At 43.1% G+C, this 21,666-nt stretch overlaps 1 protein-coding gene across 1 annotated transcript; it reads right to left on the bottom strand.

Annotated features, from left to right (window-relative positions):
- Positions 1 to 790: 790 nt before the first annotated feature.
- Positions 791 to 20,979, bottom strand: MATCAP2 (microtubule associated tyrosine carboxypeptidase 2). Its single transcript, XM_035128751.2, has 7 exons — positions 20,605 to 20,979; positions 13,113 to 13,798; positions 8,445 to 8,588; positions 6,925 to 7,057; positions 5,192 to 5,497; positions 3,631 to 3,728; positions 791 to 2,460 (listed from the first exon to the last, which is right to left on the bottom strand). The coding sequence occupies exons 1-7, from the start codon at positions 20,630 to 20,632 to the stop codon at positions 2,299 to 2,301; spliced, it is 1,557 nt and encodes a 518-aa protein (XP_034984642.2). The 5' UTR covers positions 20,633 to 20,979; the 3' UTR covers positions 791 to 2,298.
- Between the last annotated feature and the right edge of the window lie 687 nt (positions 20,980 to 21,666).

The following is a 21,666-nucleotide window of genomic DNA, read 5'->3' as shown; positions in this document are numbered from 1 at the left end:
AAAACAGAACCGTCTGTATGAGAGATCCACTTACAGCAACAGGAGTCTCTTGAATTCAATGAAAGACACAAACTGCATTAACAAGAGAAAATTGAGGCTGTCGTATGTGTTCTTGGTCCATGTTTTGTAAAATATTTTGGTTAAAAATTGTACTTCATCACCCCATTGCAGAATACTACGTCCAGGCATCTAGCTCAATGTATATTATATTACTGGAAAATAATCAATTTTTTTTCCATTGCCCATGATAAATGAGATTTTAATGACAGGCTATAAGATTACAAAACAATTTTTATAATTTTAAAACAGGAGTGGTCTTCGTAGTGCTTGAATTCATGGTGGGTGGTTATGCCATTATTGCCTCAATGAGTTCCAGGCTCTCTCTCTTTTTAAAAAAAATGCAAGCAACTCTGCAGAAGAGTGGAAAGAAGATTTGGAGAGTCTATCCTAGTGTATTCTTCTGGGGTTCGTCACATTTTGAAAACCTCTTTTTTTTAAGAAACAAAAACGGCATTGTGGTAGTTCAGCGATCTGGATATGCACAAGAGAAATGTGTTCTGCCTTTATGGTGCTTGTAGATGGGATCCTGAGCACCAAAATGCTTCTGACATGTCCTGAGCACTTCTGTTGCTTCTCTCCCCCCCCCACTCCAGCTGTAACCAGCTGATGGAGGGTGCTTGTCTCCAGCAGGGTGTGTTTAAGCACACAATGAGCTTCACAGAGGCAGGACTTACTAAAGGGCAATATAATGGTCAGGAATCAATGGAAAGGAGCCAGTTATTTTTAAAAAAAGGGTACGGGAGTGCTGGTGTAGAGGCAGAATAGGTGGAGTTGGGGGCTAAACTGACGAAAACAGTAATTGACGAAAACAGTAATTGTGCCTGGCAGGTAGAAACCTAGTTACTAAGGAAGGTTGTGCCACTGCCGATGAAGTTATATCTGTCTTGAGAAAAGCATTATACATATAAGGGCCATGAATTACATGTCTTTATTATGTCTGCACATTTCCTATATGGATTAATGGCTAATGAAGCATTTTCGCAATACAGAAAATGGATATTTTGCTCCGCGGAATTATAATGATCTGTGATACCTGCATCTTACTGTAAGCAAATCCAAATCCAAACAATCTCCTTCCCTATTTTCCTTTGATGCACGCTCACCATTATTGAAATGCATATTGGGGGGCAGGGGGCGGAATTCATCGACGTCAACAGGACCATACTATTGCAACTGCCCTGTGAACTTTCACCATAACCTAATCTTTGCACCACCTACTTTTGGAACGTTCCAACAGATTCCAACCAGACCTTTGAAGGGTATGCATGCAGATTAAAGATTATAAACTATGGCCAGAGTTGCACCACATGGAGCCAGGCTGCCTGTCAGTGTCCTGGTTTTCCGAGGCAGTCTTCCAATTGCCAAAGCTAAGAAGCACAGATTTCCTTGAGCCTTGAAAGTCAGATCACATTGTAGGTAGGCACTGGTCCTCAGAAACAACACCACACTGGGAGTCATGATGTGTCAGTTTTGACACAGAATCATGGTGGGAAGAGGCCAACGCCACTACTAAAAGCACCTTTATTAGGGGATCATTCGTGAAGAATCTTCACTAACACATTAATGGCGCCTAACAGGGAAATGTAGTCAACTTTTCAATATTAGAACTGAGAAATGCACATTGCATGTATATTTCTCCAGCAGAAGATGCCGGAAACATGGAAGATGAGTTCAAAGAACAGTTGGCATAGTAAAGTGTACGTATATGCAAATTACTTAACCCTTAGAAAACTGCTTAGCTATAATACTGCACGACCCGGAAACCAACCAACAAGTGAATGGGGTCAACAAATTAGAAAATGCAACATTCTAAAACATTTAAGTATTATGATGCAAACAGCAATATGCTGGAAAAGAAATCATTCAAAAGCCTGTAGAAAGAATCTACACAAAGGATTTCATAAAGGATGTTTCCAGCTATAATTTAATCCGTGAATTCCTCCAGCTATAATTTAATCTCAAAAATTTACAAAATCTTTCATATACCTTGAGAATAGGGTGGAAAGGAGCATTTCCCCTCCCCCCTTTGAAAGTAAACAACTTCTGGACTGCACCTGTGCATTTTACCTCCTTAAAAAAAACCTACCACCACCAGAGAAGCAGATTTAAAGAATAGAGATTTTTTTTGCCAGGCATAAAAAATAAGGTTTGTTACTCCACTTCTGTGAGTCAGGACTCACTGCGTTCCAATCTGGTATGAATGACGTGGGTGGCAAGCAAAAAAAAAAGAGTGGCGGTTTAGGGCAGAAGAAGTTTAAGCTCCATGTCAGACAGCTCGTTGACTTCTATGATCTTCTCCAGGTGTTCCATGTACCTTGCGTGGTCTTGCAAGAAGTGTGGCACCCTCATGTTTTCAATCATTCCTAAATCCTTCAGGCGATCCACATCCTCATAGGAGACCTAGATATTACAAAAAGAGGGTTCAATGCAGCGCAAGCATCTAGTTCTCCAAACGTGGACTCAGTGCCACCTCGCAACCCCTAGTTCGCCACTTTAGCGCTAAACTAAAAGCGCAGGAAGAAAACCTTGGAAAGGCAGATACCATGTGCGACGAAGGTCCCTTCCTTTCGTCTTATAACTTTGACCTCTCAATTATTAAAAGCACTAACAGGGATTTCTGAGGTAAATCAAACCTCCCACTTATCCCCCTAGCCTTTCTTTAAACCCTCTAGCACTCGTGGGTTTTCAAAAATAAAAGAGAGTCCTCTTCCAGCCTAAACGTGACCCTTTTAAACTCTGGGCTATAAACGAGACTATCCCTTGTGTCCTCAGTGTAAGGGGTTCAACCACTGGAAATCCCCTACTGTAAAAGCTTGCCTCTGCCCCTGAGGTAACTTTGTGACCCCCTGGGTCTGTCTGCCTATTTCACCCCTTTAGTGCACCTTGAAGACGCAAACTAACCATGCCACTATTGAAGGAAGTTTTGTCTTTTTTAAAGAGTGTCCACACAAATGAGTTTCATGTACCTTTGCTGGAAAATAACACAGACGACTTTATGACTGGCACTTTAACGATGGAAATTTATTTGCTTAAGTTCGTAATGGTTGCATCAAGGTTTCTTGTGAACAAGCTTAGTTTCAGTGGTAACATCTTTGTTAATCATATTAATGGATAACCTCACAAATACCTAACCTAAATCTACTCTCACAGACCTTCTTTTCAACCACCCTCACACTCCCGCTCTCAAGCACCCTTCTCAACTGACAAAATGGCTGCCCATTCTATTCAAACGCTCAGCCGCCCCTCCCCTCATGGTCGGTTGCAAAAGAAAAATACAACAGAACATTTTCAATTTCGTCACACCATGCAAAGTGGGAGAACTTTATGCCAACTTAGGTATGGCCAGGCCTGCTATCAGCCCGAGAGACCAAGATGCTGTGCTAGAAGGCATCCAACCCACTTCTTTCCAATGGACGTAAATCCACCCCAGGCTTATAAACCGGCTTGTACCTCTCCCACTTGCACTTCAATCTTCTCAAATCTTCAAGAGTATACTGTTGGCAGGGGAAATCTACGATTCATGATTGATCTATTATATAGATCAGTGTTCCACCCAGCAATTTCACCCACCTTTCCTAGAGCAGTCAGCAAGCAGAAATCAATGGTATGTCGGTATCTCAGAATCCGGAGGATGCCATCCAAGTAGACCTGATCTTTACTGAAGCAACCTAAAATAATTGGATTCATGGTGGCGAGCCCAATTTTAGGAAAAAGCAAAAGATTTAGCAATGCACAAATGACAATTATCCTTGTATATTTACACAAAAACACACACGCACATACATATATCAGGAACAAGTCCATTTGAACTCAGCAGGCTTTGCTTCTGACAAAGCACACACAAGCTTGTAAGACTACAATCCTAAACATATTAAGTCTCATTGAACTTGGTGGGAATTACATCTGAGTAAATATGCTTCAGTTAGGCTGAAGGTCCACAAACAACAATACTCTGGAGATCCCGAGCCATAAGGTGGCTAGATTGGCCTCTACTAGGGCCAGGGCCTTTTCAGTATTGGCCCCAACTTGGTGGAACGCTTTCACAGAAGACCAGGGCCCTGCGGGATTTGTCATCTTTCCGCAGGGCCTGCAAGACAGAACTGTTCCGTCTGGACTTTGGGCTGGACTTAGTCTGACCCCTGTGTTTTCCTCCCCCATGGCTTGGATTTATGGACTACTTAAAATGAGGCTGCATTTTAAATTTTAATATTGTATTTTAATCTGTATTTTAATTAATTGCTTTTTATGTTTCATTGTAATTTTATTGGTGTTAGCCGCCCTGAGCCCGGTTTTGACTGGGGAGGGCGGGGTATAAAAATTATTATTATTATTATTATTATTATTATTATTATTATTATTAGAGGAGATTAATAGATCAACCCATGCCTCAGCTAAATAAAATGTTTAAGACAGAGTTTTCCAAACTGTGTGTTGCAACACGTGAAGTGTGTCGGCTTCAGTGTGTTGGTGTGTCACACAAACGACCCCCGCACTCCTCCCAGGGCTGGAAAGGGAGCGAGCAGCCTGCCGGTTTGCTAGTAAAACTGAATTACTGCGTTGCGAAATGATGAGTGTCTAAAAAGTGTGTCACCAACATGAAAAATTTGGAAAGCTCCGGTTTAAGATATAGCCCACCTTAATTCTACTGAAGGAAATAAGGGGAGCATGCCAGACCTAAAATTTGCTGCTGCTCCTAGCATAAACATTTAATATCACTAGCTATGACACGATGCAGGTATGCACGCATGCAGAAGTCTAATCCTCTTTATTTCCTCATAAATGGTTCAAAGAGTGAGCCACCTCCTTCTGTGACCTTTGGGGCAGCAATCTGTGCATGACTATTACAGGTCAAAATGGTGGTATGAAGTCCAAACATCTTGACAGAATCATCTTCATACTGTACTTAACAAAGCTTTATTTTGAATAATTTGCATTATTTTTGTACCTATATCTCATTCCCAACAAAGATCCCTTCTACTTTTACCTTTTTATGACTCCCGTTTTTAAAGACACGGAAGAACAATTTCTTGCCTAGCCTGAACTCGTGTTTCTTGAGCTGTCAGGGAGCCTTTTTAAAGAACCACAGCTTCAAAGAAAACATTCAAACTGAAGGGGAGGGGGGGAGACTTACCTGGAATAGAAGTATCGGTCCAGCCTCTCTTGGCTCGAACACAATAGTCCCACCTAGTATTGGGATCTGTGACAAACTTCCCAATGTCCTGAAAGAGCTCTTGGAAGGACATTTGGCTTGCTTGGTAGACCGTGTAATATAGAAGTGCAGCCCTCCACAGGAAGGGATCTTTCCGAAAGAGAACACTGTGGATACTTGCCAGACCTTCCTCTGTGGGGTTGATGGGTTTGAGGCCATGTTTCCTTCGCCCATTCCAGGTGCTCCACGGCTGGCTGTTGTTATTGATGCCTCTCAGATAATGAGTTCCTGTAAAGCATACAGACAACTGCACAATCATGCAGGCATTGCCAGGATGTTAGCCACAAATATGCAAACTGCTACCATGGCAGCTGAATTATGGTGCTGGAGGAGACTCTTGAGAGTCCCATGGACTGCAAGAAGATCAAACCTATCCATTCTGAAGGAAATCAGCCCTGAGTGCTCACTGGAAGGACAGATCCTGAAGCTGAGGCTCCAATACTTTGGCCACCTCATGAGAAGAGAAGACTCCCTGGAAAAGACCCTGATGTTGGGAAAGATGGAGGGCACAAGGAGAAGGGGACGACAGAGGACGAGATGGTTGGACAGTGTTCTCGAAGCTACGAACATGAGTTTGACCAAACTGCAGGAGGCAGTGGAAGACAGGAGTGCCTGGCGTGCTCTGGTCCATGGGGTCACGAAGAGTCGACTAAATGACTAAATAACAACACCATGGCAAAAAAAAACCAACCCAAAAAACCCAAGCATAACCAAATTTAGCCTCAAGTTCAGAACTCAAAACAGTGAGAGATGACCATTGCAAGTTATTTTTTACTGTGGACAAGCATTCTGCCTCTGGAACTCAAGTTCATTTCAGTAAGAATTGTGCTAGAGTTTCATTTGGTGGGTTGCGCCCATTGCTTAAGGGCACATTTACGTTGCCTTGGCAAAAGGAGGATCCCAGCTCTACATTTACTGAGGTAATCCAAATATAGCCGCAGGAGGAACCCATGTGACAGCGTGAATATTTGCTTAGCTCAAACTTCCCCCTGCAAACCACTCAGTATTTCTTTTAGGTCACTGACACTTCCAGTTTTGGATCCTGGCTGAAGGGAGGTTAAAAATTTGACAGGAGGTGGGCAAAGGGTTAAGCGCTCTCTTCCTGTCCAATCACGTCCTCAGTAAATGCTCTGTCGCCCAATGAGCTTTACAGAACAAGCATGCCGTTCGGAACAAGGAAAGAGAGACATTTAATGCAATGGTGTGGGAAGCAGTTTCCTGAAATCATTTTTTCTCACCACACTGGTAACAGTTGGATTGAAGCCAGGTGATTATATGATCAGAAGATCCCTCAGTACTGACTGGCTCCTGGTCTAGACTTGTGATGGACTTACAAGTCCTTAGTCGGCAAGCTACTTCTATGTTGACCTAACCTCCATGGTTTCCACCATCCCTTGTCAGCTCCACATCTGCAGATGGAACTTCCTCCTTGGATGGCAACCACACCTTCCAGTTTTCCAAACCAGAAGACCTCCCTCATCCTGTGTCAGGTGACTGGGATCTAAACCATTCAGGCATTCCTTGTTGGTGAAGAAAGGCCTCACCTATCACCACCCTTCTCAACAGCATCTGGCTTAGCAAGTCGCGTAACAAATGCCTAGAGATGGGCATACTTGCATGACTTATCTGCGCAATGGCTTCCCTTATTTGCGCACCTATTTCGTGCCTCAACATTCCTTCCAGCCAATGCTCACGTGCCGTGGCAGTATTGATGGTAAGAGTTGGGCGGCCGTTCACCACGGTCATCGAGGCTCGAGAAAGCAAGTCTTCAGAGAGATGGACCACAATCTGCATAAAAAAGCAGAGGCTTGAAATATTAAACCCTTAAACAATCAAAAGGTTTTGCACTCCTAGTTCTAGCAACACATTTCCAATTCTGTATAGAGTCACTGTGGGGTTTTTTAATTTATGATTTTCAATTTTATACATCTCAATAATTTTACAATCACTTTAACATTTCAAAACTTGACTTCCTTCCCCCTCTTTCTATGGTTCCTTAAATTTATTTTTAATATTTTCTGCATATCCAAATTAACTTAATTTGCTAATTTATTCATCTACTTTAAATATATACTCTTATAAAACTTCAGGTTATTACAAAAATCCTGCCAATGTTCTTATCTGTTTAGTTTGTTTGTAAATATTCAATAAACATTTTCCATTCTTTTATTTAAAAAAATTGTTATCCTGATTTTTAATTTTTCCGGCAAGTTTCACCATTTCTGCATATTCCATAAGTTTTTGTATCCATTCTTCTTTTGTTGGGAATTCTTCCTCTTTCCATTTTTGGGCAAGTAACATTCTTGCCACTGTAGTCACATACATGAATAAATTTCTATACAGTTTGGGTAGTTCTGTCCTTATAATTCCCACAAGGAAAACTTCTGGGGTTTTTTTTTACAAACGTTACTTTAAACATCTTTTTCAATTCATTATCTATCATTTCCCAGTAAGCTTTAACCTCACTACAAGACCACCACATATATAGAGTCATTGTGAACCAAAAGTTGAAGATGTCGATTCACCCAACGCAATGCCAATGGACTGGAGATACAACAGGAAGTGACTGTTGCAAAGGTTCAGTGAAGATTCGCTAGTCCAGCACCCCGTCACATCCATGTCTAATACAGACTGCACAATGTAGGCCCCAGGCAGAGCTGGACCCATCCGGGGCTGTTTGGGCACCCGGCCTCTGAGCATCCAGCGAGAAATAGCCAAGAATACAGAAAACATAGTGCTAGAGGTGCTATTTCTGTTGAGAACAATGAATGCTGGTGAATTCTTATGGATTATAATTTTTTTCTGCTGGGTTTAGCTGAAGTAAAGCAGGATGAATGAAAGCCTAGAAAGCCAATTTAGTTACAGGAAGGGTGAGATTTCTCTCCCTGCGGGCATGGCCTTTGCCATTGGGATGTCCAGGTGAAATGTGTCGTGACCTGGCCCTAGCGTTAGGCAAAGCGAGGCAGATGCCTCAGGTGACAGATGCTGCTGGGCAGCAGTGGAAGCTCCTGTCCTTTCTTCTAAAAGTTCCCAGCTATCTTAACTTGGATAAGCCTGGGGCATGTGGCTGGGGCATGCATGGGTGAGCCCTGATTAGATAGATCAATAGATCGATCAATAGATAGATAGATCAATAGATCGATCAATAGATAAATGCTGTTACAAGTGATCCAACCTCGCCCAGGCAACCTTCTTTCATCATGTATTTCCTGACATGGTTCCAGATACGACTTCTGGGCAGGAGGCTGCCTCCGGTGGCTTGCTCAAAATTTTCGTAGCTTCCATATTTTTGCAAAGTCAGTTCCATGATTTTGATGGCCTGCGCGAGAGACAAAAGCAGAGCAAAAAGCTGTAAATCAGGGGCTTAGCGAGCAGGTAGAGCTGGTGAGAGGGAGCAGTTCAGACTCTGAGGCTGAAGCAGAGGAGGCGGCTCAAGAGACCGCTGAAGAAACCAGGGAATTTCCCTCTCCTGCTGTGATAAGCTAACCCTCCCCCCCGTCTCCAATAATGTGCAGAATAATGAGGAGGGCAAAACAAAAACCAGAGGTGTACAGACACGGTGCAAGGCTGCTTGGAGTACATCTGGGAGAGGATGAGTCAGAGAAGGAAGAAGACAGGAACCTTCTGCTCCATAGGTGCAAGACCTGCTCTTACCTTTCAAGTCCCAGACTGCAGAATCCGGGACCGGCAGCCGTGTGACACCGGAAGTTGCATCGACATAACTTCCGGTGTTGCTTTGCCCTTCTATGGGAACCAAAAATGGCCGCCGCCGGCTTCAAAAGTCGCTTGTACGCATGTCAGGAAGTGCGTCGACGCAACTTCCGGTGTCGCTCCGCCCATCTATGGGCACCAAAAAAGGCCGCCGCCGACACCAGAAGTCGCGTCTATGCACTTCCGGACATGCGTAGATGCGACTTTCGAAGCCGGCGGCGGCCATTTTTGGTGCCCATAGAAGGGCAAATTGGAAAGGGAAAAAATGGCCGCCGGCAGGAGAAAATAACGGAGAAAAACGGGAGACGAAGTGATACGGGGGACCACCGGGGAAAGGTAAGTAAAATCGGGGTTTTCCCGGAGAAAACGGGGTACTTGGCAGCTATGCGGCTGCTGTGAATTGTTGCTCACTTGTATGCCATTTCCTTGAACAAAGAGTTAACTTCACTGACAATGGAGCCCTGCATCCGACTCCAGCCCTGACAGATCATCTTGAGGCCCTAGGCAGCTTCATAGAGCTGGGCAGAATCCTACTGGCCCTTTATGTCATGAGACTCCTGCTCAACAGGCAGCTACAGTGGCACCCTTGGCCACCTGCACTGCAGCAGTGCCAGCGCTCCCTTGCACTTTCTGTGCTGGACACCGATGCACGGGCAATGTGCACAATATCAGATTGTTCCCTTTAGATAAGTTTTTATAGATATTTCACAACAAATACAAAAACGACAGCTTCTCCCATTATCCTAAAAACATCTCTGCCCCAAGTAGAGCTACCTGTGCACTCCAGAATGCACATGGAGACTTGGGCACATGAAGACTTTGGACAATTCACTTCAAAAGATGAGGCAGGTCGGCAATTGCAAAAAGACTTACATAGAATATTGTCCCCTCCCACGGAGGGGAATAGGGCTGCCTTTACAGGCAGAGGAACACCAAACACCTCCCATGCTTACATGCTAAATTTCTGGACATGAGCACAAGTAGAAGAATACTATTTTGATTTCCATTTCCTCAATTTCCCACCCGTTTTCAGATTCCGACATGTACTGTATGTCTGTGATCTACTAGAGACTTGCAGGAAAGTGTGTGCTCTGTTGTGACGCAGGAGGGCAATGTACTTTGCAATGTGTCACCTAAATAATTCAGCGTGATCGTTCTCAAGTTTCCCTAACAACGTCCTAGAACTTTGACAGACATTTGGAACACCCATCACTCATTGCACAGATCCAGTTTCTGTTGGGGAGAAAAATTAATTGCTTCATTTAAATAAGACTGTTTCCTTTAATATTTCATCTTCCGGCACAATCCTTTTCTTCCTTGCATTGTCAAGCAGGGAGAAAAGGAGGGCTTATGGAAAAAGGGAAGATATAGATCCCCTACGCCCACACCCCACCTGTTGTTTAAAAAGACCTCTCCTCGCTCCGTTGTTTGGCATAAACAAAAACTCTTAGAGCCAATGTGAATTTGAACCAGTAAACACTGAGGGAACAACACCAGGTTATGCAAACATCTGCTGAAACAGATATCTTCAGTGGGTGGGCTCTTTTCCTTATTGTTAAAATACTGAATTGCAGAGCAATCCTACCTATGTTTAATTAATGAGAAGTAAATCCCTTTGGGCTCAATGGGATTTACGTGCAGGGAAGTGAATATAGGATTGCAGCCAGCTCTGTTTTCAGTCATCTGGAAAATCCCTCTGTGGTGAAACTGAGATTTTCATAAAAACTGGGCTTCCGTTATGCAGCATGCAAGAAGTAGAAAGGAAAAGAAATACCACCGCCCACTGCATTCTGCTGAAAACAAACAAGGAAGCAGCGCATCCAATATTCCTAAAGCAAAACTTTTAGGAAAGGTTTGCATGATTTAACTTTGGCTTGCTGAGCACTTAAGCTGACTGAGGAATCCAGGATATGGGACACTTATTGAAGGGGGGATAGGAGAGGAAATTGGTCAGTGGGAACATAGGTTTGCTCCTGCAAAATCAGATTAGTTGGATCTTATATTTATTGCTGTCTATCATCCATTTGCCAACTTAACATGGTTTTTTTGCATGCAACGCTAAACCATGGATTAATGCTACTCAGATGAGCCTCAACAGGTCTCCAGCAAAGCAGCAGATCAATGCCCTGCCTCTCCCCATTTAACACCCAGCTGAAAACTGGAAACAAATTTGGGAGATGTCCTCCTCTCAGCTTCATGGGATGAGAAAGGCACTGTTCGTGCCTGACGTTTCTCTTGGAATTGCTGAGGTTTCTCCTCCTAACACTAAACCATGGCTTACCTTTACATGTGAACCACCCATTCGGACAATCCTAACTTTTTTCACATGTGAAAATGAAAACATCCATCTGTAGATGATGAGACATCAATATCAGCCTTAACTTTATGCAACTAGATCCTTTGGTACCAGTGGGCTATGGAATAGGATGTGCAGTTGGAATAGGAGCGGGGAGTCTGCAGCCCGGCAGATGTTGTTGGACTCCAACTCCCATCTACCCCACCCAGCATGGCCAATGGTCAGGGATGATGGGAACTGGAGTCCAGCGACAACAGTTCATTTATTCATTGCATTTACATCCCACCTTTTTCCCCTCCAAGGACCTCGAGGTGGTGTACATGGTTCTCCCCTTCCTCATTTAATCCCCACAATTACCTATTGAGGTTGGTTCATACCTGCCAAGTTGCTGTCGGAGAAATAAGGGACCGGGCGGAAGTAGCAGACCGGAGGTAGCGCTGCTGCCATTTTGGAACTGGGCGGAGCATGCTCAGAAGTGACTTTTGATGCTGCTTTGCCCAGTTCCAAAATGGCCACTGCGCCAGAAGTCGCACTGCAGCCATTTTGGAACTGGGCAGAGCAGCATCAAAAGTCGCTTCTGAGCATGCTCCGCCCAGTTCCAAAATGGCCGTCGCGCCAGAATAAACCGGGGGGAAACAAAAAAATCCGTTTTTTCAACTAGGAACAGCTGGGAAAACAGGGATTCCCCGGAGAATACGGGAGACTTGGCAGCTATGGGTTGGTTAGGATGAGGGACCGTGACTAGGAAAGGTCACTCAGTGAGCTTCATGGCTGATTAAAGATTCAAACCTTGGTCTCCCCGGTCCCAGTCCCACACACTTAACCAACACACCTTGCTGGCATTCTGGATGGACACTGGTTCTCCAGCCCTTAGTCTTGCAAGGTCAGTCTTGCAAGGTCTTCCTCACCCACCTCAGTGCAGAAGGCAGCTTGAAACCTGTGTCTGTGGAGCGATCCCCTCCACTGAAATGAGGAAGCCCACCTTTGCAGGAACAAGAACAATGCTCTTGTATGAAGGCTGAAATCCTAAAGCCACCTGCTTCTACTGTAACTAAGAAGATGTGGATGTCTTTATGGGGATGCATCACAATGGAAAAGAGGGGAAAACAGGGTTTATCCTCTGAAATGTGTGGCTACGCAATAACTGATCTGCACAGACCCAACCTTATTTACTAACCAGTCCCTGCCACATTTCAGTCAAAGTCAAGGGCAAAGAAGCCAGTGTGCTGCCTAAATGCATTATGTAAAACTCTCCAAAGTTAATTAAACAACAACAAAATCAATACATGCTAACCCACTAACTCTGACTGCAGGCAGACAGTCATCAACATACAATTTCCTTCTCTGATTTCTTGCATCATCAATACTTACGTTATAGCATTATTTCTTATTATTATTATTATACAAAAAAAAACCTGTTATGAAACTGCCTCTTCATTTCTCTTTTTCTCCCCTCTAACCAATAATGTGAATAAAATAAGATGAAATATAGGAATCCACCATCGCCTTCTCAGCCTGGGAGGCCAAACCCTGGATTTGCTCTCTTTCCTCATTTGGGAGGAAAGACAACCGCAGGGGACTGTTTCCTGAAAGTCTACTCAACATTTGAAGAACGAGTCACGTTCTTCTTGCCTTTTGGGTCACTGCATAGAGCAGCTCAGCCCTCCCCTCAGCTCCAACCAGCATGGCCAGTGGTTAGGGATGATGGAAACTGGAAGGTGGTGATATTCTTTAGGTGGTGGTGGAGGGCAAAAGGCAGAGTGACTTTAAGAGTGCAAAGCAAGTTAAAAGTTTAAGAAGCAGGAGACCTAAACCCAAGGGAAAAGCATCCTTTACCTGCTTGAGAAATGTGCTGGATGCCTGGCTGTGCTTTGCTATCACGCTGGACAATGCAGAGCTTGCATATTCAAACTGCGGGTTGTAGCTGAAGTCCGACCTGAAGAACTTCATCTTCTCCTTCTCCACGTTGGAAGGCTTGATGGCAGTGAGGATACAGAATTTCCGCCCAGAGGCATCTCCCTCTTTTAAATAGCTCTTGGATCTCTGCAACGGCTTGGGCTTCGTGAGGCTGGAGAAGGAATGCCTTTTCGCCTTGGTCTTGGGCAAGCCAATGCTGCTCCCTGTTACGGAAATACTGCGTGCCAACCTGATGCCGCTGGGGATTGGGCTAGTGATGAAGAGGGAGGGCTGCCGGCTGAGGCCGCACCACCCGCTCCTGGGCAAAGGGGGCGGGGCCTTAACCTTCTGGCGCTCGCTGCCCCGCAAAGCATTAGGGGGCTTTGCCGGCTTGCGGTGTCTCTTGTGGTGGGCCAATGGGTGCTTTTGGAGAAGGTGCTTTTTTTCCTCTTTGCTCTGCAGAAGGACGTTGTAGCTGCTAGTCCCTGTGGTGAATGTGTCCTTGAGGATTCCTGACTGGGACAGGCGCCAAATGCTGCTGCTTTCATTCTTAGGAAAGAAATTGTGTTGGTCCAGACTCAAGACTGTCTTTTTTGAGAGCTCCTGCTCTGGCCAGTGAAGCTTTTCTGCAGTAAATTAAGAAGAAAGAAAAGGGCAAGGAAAATCCAATCCAATCCAAAAGGACGTTTTCAGATTCTATGCAACTAGGAACATGCAGGCACAGAAACACACAAAGGCAACCTTAATATATATATATATACTTACTGATACAAACATATCTCTAAAACTCAGAGCCTGGATTGTGGCACCTCAATGCACAATCATTAAGAATACATTGCATATAAACAAAAGGCTGAATTAGCCATGTTCAAATATATGAAAGGATGTCATATGGAGGAGGGAGAAAGGTTGTTTTCTGCTGCTCCAGAGAAGTGGACACGGAGCAATGGATTCAAACTTCAAGAAAGAAGATTCCACCTAAACATTAGGAAGAACTTCTTGACAGTAAGAGCTGTTCGGCAGTGGAATTTGCTACCAAGGAGTGTGGTGGAGTCCCCTTCTTTGGAGGTCTTTAAGCAGAGGCTTGACAGGCATATGTCAAGAATGCTTAGATGGTGTTTCCTGCTTGGCAGGGGGTTGGACTGGATGGCCCTTGTGGTCTCTTCCAACTCTATGATTCTATGATTCTATGAAAACCAGTATTTTGAGACTGAATACAGTTCTTAAATCTATCTATCTATCTATCTATCTATCTATCTATCTATCTATCTATCTATCTATCTATGTAATGCCTTCAAGCTGGGAAATGTTTCCCTATTACATGGGGTGTCCTGAACGTGCCACAGATATCTCTGCATAGCCATGTGAAGGGGTGGGGGGAGAGAAAGCAAAGGAAAATTGTTCTATCCACTTTATTGGAACAGTCATAAAACTGTCACCTTATTTGCCTCTTGGTTCTGCACAGAAAGAACGCTATGCGCTAAACATTTCCTCTCAGTGGGGGCGAGAGAAGGACTTCCTCTCCTGCCCTTTTTGGCCCAAGTGTCATTTGGCTGTTCCTGCTTCTCCAGAGCTATATTGTACACAAGTAATTTCCCCTCTTGTGTTTGCTGGATAAAATAAATAGTTGAGCAGATTGTGGCTATTCTTGAAACTTCAAAAATAGAGCTGGCATCTCCCTCCCCCCGCTCAAAAATGGGAAAGAGATTGCTTAACACTGTGGTTGTGTACAAGAGAAAGCCCACAGCTCCCAAATTGGATCCAGGTAGTGGATTCTGGAAAAACCACTGGCCCACTCCAGTCCTAAGATTGATGGATGAAAACTCCTGACCTGTTTGTCTCTTAGCCACAGGAAGAGCCCAGCTCCACAGGGAAATTCCATGCTTACATGTCACAGAATCCAGCCCTAGCTCAGCACTAAATTGTTCTAAATACCTCAGCTCCACATTAAAAATAATAATAATTACACACATGAATACATTTACCCATCTGCTTGCCCATTACTAAAGATTTTTAAAAGGCAACTGCTCTAGATATTGAAGAGGAAAAGGAAATGGCGGTGGGGAGCTATTCTGTGCTGCGCACAGCTGTTTTTTTGCTTTAAACTTCCATAACTATTTATTTGCCCTGAGCTGGACCCTGTAGACGAAACCATGCTTGGGTTGATCAGATGGAGGGCACTTCTATCCAAAGAAGGGAGGAAGAGTTCAAAAAGGTTGAGAAATGCTTCTTTAGATTAGGCCCACATTTAGCTATAGAAGAGGTCCAGTGAAATTGGCTATTTTGCTCTCAGTGAACGAAATTATGGAATGCATTGCCCAAAAGCAAAACCCTCACAGAATGGGAGGATGAAATTTCTGGTAGTAGATTCTGTTTTCCCAGCAAACACAAAACACAAAGCTTCCATTCCTGTGACTTCAGTGTAATTACTTTACCCTCATAAATTCTTGCATTTAAGCGCTGTCAAAGCCGCCAACACAAAGAGCATTAAGATCAGCATACCATGCTGTTGTATGCAATGCATGATATATATACAATACCTCAGAAGAGTCGGGGGGAGCAATATTTTACGTTCGTGTTTCCTGTAAACACTGCAAAGGTGGAATAAGAAGTGCTAAATTCAATCATGTGCAAGATGACGTGTGGTGTTCGTTTGGATTGAAGGGTAATTTGAGAAACATTCCCTTTTATGCTTGGCAAAGCACCACAGGGCATAACAGTTCAAGTCTGATTTGGTCATTTTTGTCAGCGTCAGCCCAAAAGTGCTTACCCAGAGTGTTTTGGTTTGGCATGTACCAGAGGACTTGACAAACTGCCATTCTAGCAATCATCAGGAAAAATCTCCTGACAACAATGCAGTCAAAATACCCTTTGGGGAACTAATAGCACAATCCTTTGCACACCTCCCTGAAAACAAAAATGTCCAATGGACTTACTTCCAAGGTGGATTTGATTTAAATCAAACTGATTTAAATCACGATTTAAATCACTAGTCAGTAAGGCTTGATTTAAATCAGAGTTTTCTACATAAAGACTAATTCTTGCTGGTATAACTTTAATATGCAAGTAGATGAAGATTTTTAGAATGACAACTTTTCCTATTAGGTTTTTTATCCCCAGTTTAATAGGTTAATCATTCATATTTGGACAACTTTACTGTTGTACTTAGGAAGGAGAAAAATAATCATTACCTTAACAATAACAATTTAAATAGATTTATTCAACTGAAACAATAACAACAGCATATGTTATTTTGCTTAAACAAACATCCATGCTTGTTAACTAATTTGGCTAAACAAAAACTATATATATATATAGAAACTTAGACTGTCAGCCCAGCCTACACATGAAAAACTTAAATACTATCCACTCCAAACAATCAGAAAAAATATTGTTTCTATTCTATTCACTGAACTTCTTGAAACTTAGCACTGAAGGGGTTGTTTCTGTATTCATAGGTTTGTAGAAGAATAGGATTAAGGTCTTTTTCTCAACTCTGTTCATGTCATAGCTGCCAAGTTATCCCTTTTTTACAGGGATTTTCCCTTATGCTGAATAGGCTTCCTCGTGAGAAAAGGGAAAACTTGGCAGCTATGGAAGTTCATGTTATAACATTTTTGCTGTGAAGAAGAGGCATGTGATCTCTGTTGAGTCAAATTCAGTTTTGAGAACTGCAAAAGTAAACCAAGCATCTGTGATAATATCTTGTAGGCAGAGAAACTGCCCAATAATCTTACAAAAACCTCTGGAAGAGCATGACATTGTGAATGGATTAATGGAATTTATTTACCCAAAAAATTAAACATACACAACCTTATTCTACATAATTAAAAAAACTAATCTTTATTTCATGATGGAATAACCTTTGGATGGTAATATATTTTCCTCAAAAAGCATTTTATTTAAAAAAAATCCGATTTAAATAAAAAAAATCCAATTTTTTAAATATATTTTTTTTAAAAAAATTTATTTTTATCCACCCTGCTTACTTCTGAGTAAACATGCATAAGATTGCACTGTAAGAGCCACTTCTCAACTTCCACTGGCGGAGGAAAATCTTGCTTGAATTGAACTCTAAGCTAATGTGACGAGAACAAGCCCCAGCTCACATGTTCTCCCCTCACCAGTCACAGCTGAGAGGTGTTTCAAAGGGTCTGCTTCCATTTGCCATTAACCACAGTTTAGCATTTCATCCAAGCCCTAAAACATGGTTAATATTGACTCTGTTTTTCTAAAACAAGCCAGCTTCATAACCCACATTCAAAGTTGTCTCGTTTAATAGTTAACAGTAGCCAGAATTTGTCAGGTCAGATGACTCAATGAACGGTGCTTTCCCAAATCCTCCTGGTGCCTGTGGCCAGAGTCAAAGAGAGGGAGAGGAGGAGCCAGAGCTTCATGGCGGCTCACCCGACGTCACACTAAACTATGGTTATGCATGCTGTCCAAACTCTCCCATTGAGTCCTGCTATTCAAGAAACACCTTAAGACATAAAATAAGTGGAAAGATATGTTCAAATGGAAATACCAGTATATGCTACAGAGCCATTTTAAACTATAATGGAAGGAAGGAACTCCGACGGGGAAAGAATGATGGCTCAAAATATAGCTTAAATGAGGCCTACATTGGCTTTCTCCACAATCCTACAGCATGCAGAACATGCCTACTTAACTTATGAAAGCCCCTCTCCCTAACGGTAGGTATGTGATTAAAGCTGTGGTTATGGACTGTTGAGTAAAGTGTACTTTGCACATGCTAAAGGGCACTCTTGCCTCTCTCACTTCTCCCCAGTATTATCCTTGCTTCTCTTGCTGTTTAAATTTAGAATGTGTCATGTCCTTGGGGCTAGAATCTACTTAGCTTAGCACTGTGTACTGACGGGACTGCATAAATGATTCTTAATAATGGTTTCCCCAAATACCTTCCCATCCCACAACAAACCAGTTAAGCATTATGAAGACAAGTTGCAGTGAATAAGAAGTGTGTGTGGTCTCCTCTCCTCCTCCAGTGTGGCTGCAAGGACTGCAGGCACTTTTGCTTCTTTTTTTAGATCAACTGCAGCTTGCCATGCCACTCAAACCCAGACAAACTATGCTAGCTCTTAACCATGTTTAGTGGAAACAAACCAACTTCAAACCGGTTCATAAAGCTGGCTTGTTTCATTAACCATAGATAAGATTAATGAAAGCAGAAGCAAGCTGTCTCCTTAATGCATGGTTTCAATGTGGCATGTTTAAACAAACCATAGTTAAGATTAACCACAGTTTGTGACACAACATGCTGTGGTTCAGCAAAAACAGAAGCAAAATCTCTCAAAATCCTTGCAGCCATGCCAGAGAACACACGTCCTCCTCAAAGAATCTGGGTACTGTATTTTACCACTCACAGGGGTGCAGTTCCCGCCAACCCTTAACAAGCTGCAGTGCCCAAAAAAAATTCAGGGAGAAAATGTGCTTCAAATGCACTTTAAAGGTATAGCGTGCATGTAGCCTGTCAAGGAAGCTTGAATACGTACTATGTTCAAACTAAATTATGTAAAAGTCAGCAAGGTTACGTTGATTTTAATACACATTCTATTTGAATGGCTTACCTGAACTACATAATCGAATCAATTTGTTTCCCAAAGAAGTGTTTGTTGTGATAGGAGATCAAAGGTAAGCAAGGTTCAGGTACAGTTCCCCACAAGGGGGAAGAGGGATGGATGGCATAAGGCCCCTTGAAAACTGGATTTTGAAATAAAAAAAATATCTCAAAGCTGTCAAAATGACGAAGGCTAGAAAATTGCTTTTTTCTAATCTGCAGGCTGCAGCAGATTAGGCGAAAATAAGTAACTATTTGTGACACAGACAAAATTAATTTTGAATTAAATATTGTCTAGAGTTATCTGTCCCTTTGAATCTTTGGTATTTATCAGCCCCATTTAAGACCCCTGGTACTGGCATCTCCAACACTGTTATGCTTTTGTAACACTCCCAACCCAAAGCCGTCCTGTACATGTAATCACTTCAGGAATTATTGAAATTATCATAATGACATCCTGTCAAAGTGCGCTATTAACTTATTACATCTGTCCCTGTTCGAGCAGGCTTTTCCAACGTCAGAAACAAGTCTTTGGGAGGCTATCTTTTTTTTAAGAAACAAAAGCAACAACACTAGAAGTGTATAATTAACATGTTATCATAAATAAAGATTATTGTAGCTATATTATTAGCTTGTAGTCTCTATGCTGCTGTGGTTTATACAATTATTGCTCTATCATAATTACTCTAGCAACAGTCTTTTCTGTAGAAAAAGCATTACGGCCTGCACTTTTTAAAATCAACTAGCAGTCTCTGTCTATCTATGTTGTGTTTTTTCATCCTTTACATTTTGTGTGGTCTCCTGATAATCAGTGGTGAATACAAAAGCGTGATTCAGAGACAAATCTGCAATATTACTGAACTTTTCATTTCATTCATCAATTTTCCTTTCCGTATTGCAAAGGAGGGACAGGCATAGCATGCCAAAGTGAATGGTAAGCACCATCAGCATTCAAGAAACTCCGTAAAATGTAGTTTCTCCCACCACAGATTCCATGAGAGCACTACAATTGATTCTAATGGTCAGAAAATAAAGTCCTTTTACACTTCATTTGTTACTGATACACACACACACACACACACACAAACAAACTTTGGCCGAACCAAGCTAGAAAAAGAGTGAAATGAATGTACATAAATATTTATTATTAGTCTTGAAAAACCTGCCACATAAATACAGGAGTAGCAATTTTTCATCACGGCATCTCCTTCCAGAAAGGCAGGCCATGTTCAAAACCAAAAGATCAGTTGCCCAAAAAGTCATCTTACTCCATAGCCTGTGTATTTTGTTCTTTGTTCAGGGTGGGGAAATATATTTCATAGAATCATAGAGTTGGAAGAGACCACAAGGGCCATCCAGTCCAACCCCCTGCCAAGCAGGAAACACCATCAAAGCATTCTTGACATATGGCTGTCAATCCTCTGCTTAAAGACCTCCAAAGAAGGAGACTCTACCACACTTCTTGGCAGCAAATTCCACTGTCAAACAGCTCTTACTGTCAGGAAGTTCTTCCTAATGTTTAGGTGGAATCTTCTTTCTTGTAGTTTGAATCCATTGCTCCGTGTCCGCTTCTCTGGAGCAGCAGAAGATTCTCTGTTTTGTTCTAAACAGAGAATCTATCTATTTAACCACGGCCAAGTGTACTTGCTACATCACATTAAAGCGACAACCCTCACGTTTTAAGTACTCTGGTGCAGAATGCATGCTATCTGTGACTGGATGCAAGTTCCATTTTCCGTGGCTGCAAATCCTGAGCGCGCACAGTCCCTGCCTTGCTGCGGTGGAAGAATGTCAGCAGCTGCAAGGACTGGATGGGTTAAAGGAGCAAGGAAAGAAAAGAGCGTGGTTACTCACCAGTGACACGGATGGATTCGAGCATCATTCGCCCTAGAGCACTTCGGGTCTCCCCAGCAACCCAAACCGAGCTCCTTTGCACTTCTACCGTAAGTCCTCCCTGCCTCTTCCTGCATGCACAGCTAGACAAACACGGGCGGGCGAGCCCTTCTGCTTAGATGCACTGGCTTAATGCAAATCCTGACGCCGCGGGAAAGCGCAAACCGAAAAAAAGGGGTGCCCGCGCCTTTTGCGCTGTGTGCGTCCCCGCGGCTTTCACCATGGCGCAGCACCAGCACCAACCGCCATCCTGCCTTCCTCTTGCCGCTGCTGCTGCTTTATAACGAGACTTTGCAGACTCCAGCTAGAGAAAGGCGCTGTCCGTTGCTAGGGCACCCGCTCCCGTTTCCGCCTAACATATAGCACACAACCTTATAAAGCGGAGGGGGGGGGGGAGAAGCGGCGGGAGTTTGCAGATGCGCAATGGATGCGCAGTGCGGGCATCTCCACGGAGACTACACTTCCCAAAGATGCAACGCGCCGAGGCGCGCCTGGGAGCATCTTGGGACTTGTAGTCTCGGAAGGTGGGGAACCTGTAGGAACGAGCCTAGTAGGCTCTGCAAAAGATGGGAAAGCAAAAGGGAGTTTGATCTGGTTTGTATTGTATCCCGCTTCTCCAATGACAAAGTTCAAAGCGGCTCACAATTATCACAGTTGCCATGAAATAAAATAAGACACCAGTGCATTTCGAACACAGTAGCATATAAATAAAGCGGACAGACGCAACGAAAACATCAAGACGATTGCTACAATTCAATAACTGGAACTTCAGTATCTGAAGTTGTCTCGAAATCCAAAACGCTCCTTTCCCAGTCTTTTTTTATTATTATTATTCCTGCACTGTGCTGATCTAAGTCAACGTCTGGTTTAGCATGTCATCTGAAGCCAAACTTGTGCTTCAGCTCCCTCCTCACTAACCATGAGCTGTTGCCAAGGTATGTCCTCTAGTTCAAAAAAGACTGCGGAGCACCAAGCAACTGGGAGCTCTTTTCTGGGAGTTGGAAGTTTGGCATGGTCCCAGGA

This window comes from Zootoca vivipara, chromosome 12 (assembly GCF_963506605.1).
Source record: "Zootoca vivipara chromosome 12, rZooViv1.1, whole genome shotgun sequence".
NCBI classification, from domain to species: domain Eukaryota; kingdom Metazoa; phylum Chordata; class Lepidosauria; order Squamata; family Lacertidae; genus Zootoca; species Zootoca vivipara.
Note: the sequence above shows the minus strand (reverse complement) of the source record. Positions and strands in the feature narration are given on the sequence as shown.